The sequence below is a fragment of the Hippocampus bargibanti genome, linkage group LG03 (assembly GCF_051943395.1).
Source record: "Hippocampus bargibanti isolate YZ-2025 linkage group LG03, ASM5194339v1, whole genome shotgun sequence".
In the NCBI taxonomy this organism is placed as follows: domain Eukaryota; kingdom Metazoa; phylum Chordata; class Actinopteri; order Syngnathiformes; family Syngnathidae; genus Hippocampus; species Hippocampus bargibanti.
Genome location: NC_142736.1, coordinates 4512450 through 4518757, shown reverse-complemented (window position 1 = coordinate 4518757; position 6308 = coordinate 4512450). Strand labels below are relative to the sequence as shown.

Genomic DNA, 6308 nt, shown 5'->3' with positions numbered 1-6308 from the left:
ATGTGGGAAAACACAATTGCCGCTTGACAAAGAATGACAGTCTGCCATTGGTAGGGCGATGACGGCTATTCTTCCTCGTGTTGCGATGATGCGCTCGGAAAGAAGTAGTCATGGCACAGCTTGAGACTTTGAAGATTAGGATTTGCGATGAAAGATACAACACAACATTTTGTCAAGAATACAAACCCACAGATGACAAATATTACGCTTGCATTTTGACTGTGGCATCCGTTGATATTGCGCTCAAGCTATCTATTTTAGTGATGTGTCGTTCGCGAACGAGCCGGTTCTTAGAGCCGGATCTCTGAAGTGAACGATTAAAGCCATTTCCTAACAAGGAGCCGGAAATGGGATCTGACTTTTTTCTCTCTATTCCCCGCCCCAGTCTTCGGTTAAAGCCGCACGTGATTGGTCGATATCCGTGGTAGAGGAGGGAGGGGAGAATTACAGACAACACGCAGCAGTGAGAAGAAGGGGGGGGGGTGTGGGGGGCGGGGGGTAGACAAGTGGACAAATGTTCTCACATTATGCTGTCATTATCATTTCCAATTAGCATTTTTACTAGTTGGGATTATAGCATTTTTCATTGTTGTTCATTGTTTTTCACATAAATTTTGGTAGTTAATTTAAGGCACAAAAACATCACGTCAATGCATTTTGCTGTACTTTGGTCTGAAAACGTCGAGTCGTACCAAAAGGAGACAGAAGTGGGCGACAAAGCTCCATGTAAGGAATTAATTAGCATGTGGAAATGGGCTGATTAATTCCTTACACGGCTTTGTCGCCATTTTCTGCCTTTTTTTGTGTGCGACATTTCCCACCCCTGATGCCTCAAAATGACACTAAATAAATTCTTGAATCTATTGCAAACATGTATGCTTTCCTCTTCAGAACTATTTGAATCATATTCATAACTGGATGTGTAACAAGAAAGCATATTCTCCGAATCTGAAGCAATCTTTTTGATTCTCCAGCAAGGCAAGACGTCTTGGCGTGACATCACCAACAAGGGGGCGGGACATTCTGAAACTGGCCACTTCCGGGTTCATTTTTTTTTTTTTTGCAGATTTTGGACACTTTAAGTCATTTTTATTGGTGTTTTGCATTTGACTAAAAATATGATACTGTGTGTTTTGGGTATTTTAGATGCTATAAAACGTTTTTCTGATGTCAGTTAGGAAACAAAAAAGTGATGTCGGTTGTCCTTTAAGGCACACAAAAAACTGAGGAGCCATTTGGGAGCCAAAAGAGCCGGATCTTTTTAGTGAGCCGAGCCAAAAGAACCGGCTCATCACTCGTCAGGAGAGTGTTTGTGATGCTCATTTCCAACAGCGAGGCGGACGCACGCCTGCGGGTCGGGCGGCCGCGTGACTTGCGCCAAGAGTCGCAGGAGGGCGTCGGCCTTGTACGGGAAAAGCTTCTTGGCCTGCAGCCTGGCCAGCAGGCGGTGCAGACGCAGAAGGCAGCGCCGCCAGCGCCCCGAGACGTCCAATCGCCGGCGCGAGGCGTCCCAGCCCCGTCGGTCGGTCCTCAGGTAGCGCAGGTAGCGCAGCAGATACTCCAGGAAGCAGGTTTCCGCCGACACCAGGAAGTCCAGGAGGACGCGGTGGTCGAAGCAGACGGCGCGCAAGAGCAGCAGGAAGTGGCAGTGGGGGTTGCAGCCGGCGGCGCAGGGTTGGGCGTCCCGCGCCGGCCCGTCTCTGCCGGGGCGAGGGTGCACGTTCAACACGGGAATAGGCGACGACGCACCTGACGGACGCACCTGAGTCCGAGGAAGATGGCCAGCGAGGCTTTGGACGCCTCCATCAAGTCGTCGTCCTGCTCGCAGAACAGCAGCGGGAGGACGGCGCAATCGTGGGCGCCGTCCGTCGGACGGGCGCCATTGTCGCGCAGGAAGTGCCACAGGCGGGCCAAATGCCCGCCCGCCACACCTGAAACCAGACATGAGAATGACAAATGAGAAAAAAAGTCTGAAAAAAAAAGCGAGGGGGTGGTCGCGGCTTGGAAATGAAGCGGATTGACGTGGCACCAGAGATGTAAAACCATTTCTTTTCATCAACGGATGCTACAGCTTCATGTTTGCTGTCAAAACTTAGCTAGTAGCAGATGCGTGCGCCTTTTTTTAGCATGACGTGCGGGATCCACTGGTGAAAAGGACGCTTTAACTCCCCTTTCATCTCAAACTGCTTCATGCAACAAAGAGGTTGCGGAAATTGCTGAAGTGTCTTTGTGTTGTCATATTTATTATTTCGTTTTTTTGTCGTTTGGACTTCAAGATGGCTGCCTTGACAGCAGCTCCTGTATTTTGTTTTTCTACTTCTTCCTTTCCGCCGAGGAGAACAAAGCTTCAAGGTCAAGACGACGGCGTCAGTTGGACCCGAAAGGTCGGCGCGCTCACCTTTGGCGGCGGCGTGACGCTGGATGCTCTTGATGACCAGCAGGCCGACGGCGCGCAGCATGGCGCCGTCGTAACCGCCGCCGCAACCGCCGTTGGCGAGACTCGTCCCGCCGAAAAACGCCGGCGACCCCACGCGGACCTTCGCCAACCAATCGTCCGCCACCGCGTCCGACACGGCGACGGCCAGGTAGTCCTCGCCGGTCTGGCGCAGCGCCGCCCGCTTCAACAACAGCGCCAGCCTCTTGCTAACAAAGTAGCGCGGCGTTCGCGTCACGGCGCAGAGTAAGTCGGCGGCGTGGACCTGCGTCAAAGGCGGGGCCCCGCCGGCCGCGGCGAGGATTTCCGCCAGGTCTAGCAGCAGGCAAAAGGTGTCGGCGTGGGCGTCCTGGTCGGCCGCCAGTAACCTCCCGGCTGCCGCCACGCTCGCCTCAAAGGCCTTCGCCAGCGTCCGCGCCAGTTCTGACGGATCGAAGGAGAAGCCGTTGGGTCGGCGTCATTGGCCCGGCACTTGCCGGTTTTCACCTTGGCGGTTGGCGCGTAGAACCTTCTGGAGAATCCACGTCAGCGACCACAAGCAGGAGTCCAGTTGGGGGCAGGCGGGCGAGGTGAGCAGCGCCCGCTCGCACATCTCACGCCAGGCGGGATCTAGCGCCCCCTGTGGTCACACGCGCGCCTGTCAATCATGCTTCCCGGAAGCGGCAAATGCGAGTGAAAACGCGCACGCAGGAAAGTCAAGGAGAAAAAAAAGCACACGTGACGTAGCAACAGGAAGTCAGAGAGGGCGGAAGTCGGGGGGAAGGGGCAATTGCGCACCAAAGTGATGGGTCTGCCATTTTGTTTCACGTCTCAAGTACTAGCTAATAGCTAATCACTGGCTAATGGCTAGCTATTTGCTAGCGAGCTATTAGCTATACATTCGCTAGCTGTTTGCTAGCTGGCTATTAGCTATCTGTTCGCAGGCTAGTGGCTATCTGTTCGCGAGCTAATAGCTATTCGCTGGTTAATGGCTAGCTATTTGTTAGCTAGCTATTAGCTATCTGTTCGCTGGCTGTTTGCTAGCTGGCTATTAGCTATCTGTTTTTTGGCTCGAGGCTGTCTCTTCGCTAGCTAATAGCTATTCACTGGCTAATGGCTAGCTATTTGCTAGCGAGCTATTAGCTATCTATTCGCTAGCTGTTTGCTAGCTGGCTATTAGCTATCTGTTCGCAGGCTAGTGGCTGTGTGTTCGCAGGCTAGTGGCTATCTGTTCGCGAGCTAATAGTTATTCGCTGGCTAATGGCTATCTATTCACTGGCTAATGGCTAGCTATTTGCTAGCTAGCTATTAGCTATCTGTTCGCTGGCTGTTTGCTATCTGTTTTCTGGCTTGTGGCTATCTGTTCGCTGGCTCGTGGCTGTCTGTTCGCTAGCTAATAGCTATTCACTGGCTAATGGCTAGCTATTTGCTAGCTAGCTATTAGCTATGTATTCGCTAGCCGTTTGCTAGCTAGCTATTAGCTTTCTGTTCACCGGCTAGTGGCTGGCTATTTGCTAGCTAGCTATTAGCTATCTATTCGCTAGCTATTTCCTGGCTGTTCGCTGGCGAGTGGATATTCGCCGGCTGATGGGTGGCGAATAGATAGGTATATTTTGTGTATTGTGTATTTTTTTTCTACCTCTTATATTGCCTGAGACCGTTCCTATCTGTTCGCTAGCTAATAGCTATTTAGATAGCTAGCTAGATAGCCAGCCAGATAGCCATCCTGCCAGCCAATAGATAACTTGGTAGCTAGCTAGATAACTTTAAAGGACAACCGACACCTCCGGACAAGTTGCGTCCATAATTTGTGAAATCACTTCACTGAGCGTATTTTAATAATTCCACCGCATATAGCTATATTTTACGTTTTAAGACTCGTGCTGAATATTCAGGAAGTCTTGTTTTTGAATTGATGACGATCCCCCACGTGACGTCACAGAAGGAACACCCCTTACTGAGAAAGTGATACACAATGCATTTTGGGTACTTTTTTTTGGTCTGAAAACACCATGTAGATCGTGAAATTAGAAGGAAAACTACATAAACAATGCGATGGTGAATCGTTGTGTGTCGCAGCCAATGGCGGTAATACGCATAAAGAAGGCGTCAGTTGACACAAATTCCCAGCGGACAAATCAGCCCATTTCTAACGGAGCTTGTGCGCCATCTTGTGCATTTTCTGGGCGCTACATTGGAGTCCAGAGGGCTCGAATTGATACGGAAGGACTTCTTTAATCGGTTGCAAACATTTATGCTTTCCTCTTCAGAACTATTTGAATCATATTCATAACTGGATGGACAAAAAAAGTCGGCTCCCATTTCCGGCTCCTTGTTAGGAACCGGCTCTCTTCGTTCACTTCCGAGATCCGGCTCGTTCGCGAACGACACATCACTAGTGTGAATGTTCTCCAAGCGGCTGGCTCGTTGTCTATTCTGTTTTTGAGTCTCGTTTGTCTAAGTCAGGACCCAAAATAAAACAACCCTGTCACTTCCCCCTAGACTTCAAAAAACATGAAAAACACGCGAAGAGACGTACTTACAGATACTTGCAGTTGGTAGAGGACACACGCGGAAGTGCCCTTCGCAGCCAAGTGACGCACAGTTTGGTCCTCGCAGCCGAACTTGGCCACCTGCCCCGCGTTAGCATTAGCGTCACCTCAAGCCTTCCGACTGAGCCATCGGCGCGGGGGGGGGGGCGCTCACCATGAGAGACACGACGTCCAAGTCCAGAAGCAAGACCACCAGCGCGTCCCGGGAGAAGCCGGCGTCGCGGGGCGTCCAAGCCGTCGCCGCGGTAACGACCCGGGCGACCAGCGACAGAGCCAAGCAGCACGCGTCCGCCGCGCCGTCCCCGCGGCGACAATGCGCGCGCACGCCGTCCAGGATCGCCCGCGCCGAATCCTCGGCGTCCCCCTTCGGTCTTGCTTGGGCGTCCGCGCTCAGGCAGCGCTGATAAACTTGGACGAGGACGGGGGACGCCGTCGCCATCTTTCTTCTTTTTCTTCTTCTTCTTCTTCTTCTTCTTCTTCTTCTTCTTCTTCTTCTTCTTCTTCTTCTTCTTCTTCTTCTTCTTTCCTTCCTCCTCCTCCTAGTGATGTGTCGTTCGCGAACGAGCCGGTTCTTATACCCGGATCACTTAAGTGAACGAAAAGAGCCGGTTTCCAACAAAGAGCCGGAAATGGGAGCTGACTTTTTTCAGCAACACTGAGGCGTCGATGCGTGCGCCGAGCTTCCAGGGCAAAATCCCGTGTCGGTGCGCGTACCGCTTTAAGAAAATCACGTGACTACTACCGAAACCACTGTTGCTATGGGAACCGGCGCGTTCTTTATGACTTCATTGTTAATCTTTTGGGGATGACGTCGTCATTGCGTTGAAAGAAATATACCGAAACGCTCACTATAAAATAGTTATAAGCTACAACTCCGGGAGGTTCATATTGCATTAAATGTTCGGGAAAAAATTGCAAAAGTTTTCCCCTTTCTGGATTCTGTTCTCCGTCGCCGATTAATGACGTTGCAGGACAGAATTAGGCTTTCTCCTAACGTAAACAAAGTGATCTCTCAATTACCAGTTGGACGGGGACTTGTTGAGGGGGGGGTGTTGCTTTTTCAGCACGGAAATCAAGTTTGGGTCGTATTTAATATTTAAGTACACGTTTAAATAAATTCTGAATGAACTGGTCGCTCAATATAACGTGATTAAAGAGTAAATCGGCTCAGGTTTAATGTTTGAACGTAAACCCATACAGGGTTCCTCGTTATTATTGGTTTATGGCATTAAATGGTTAAAAAAAGTACTACGTTTAGTTTTTTAAGGTTTAGTTTTGTATTTATATATGTATTTATTTATTTACCTATTCAAAAATGTATTTATTCATTTATGTATTTAACT

The 6308-nt window shown here is 50.1% G+C and overlaps 1 protein-coding gene across 1 annotated transcript; it reads right to left on the bottom strand.

Annotated features, from left to right (window-relative positions):
• Positions 1-120: 120 nt before the first annotated feature.
• Positions 121-5465, bottom strand: lins1 (lines homolog 1). Its single transcript, XM_088991626.1, has 6 exons — positions 5120-5465; positions 4957-5046; positions 2921-3053; positions 2399-2857; positions 1763-1931; positions 121-1700 (listed from the first exon to the last, which is right to left on the bottom strand). The coding sequence occupies exons 1-6, from the start codon at positions 5402-5404 to the stop codon at positions 1292-1294; spliced, it is 1545 nt and encodes a 514-aa protein (XP_088847752.1). The 5' UTR covers positions 5405-5465; the 3' UTR covers positions 121-1291.
• Between the last annotated feature and the right edge of the window lie 843 nt (positions 5466-6308).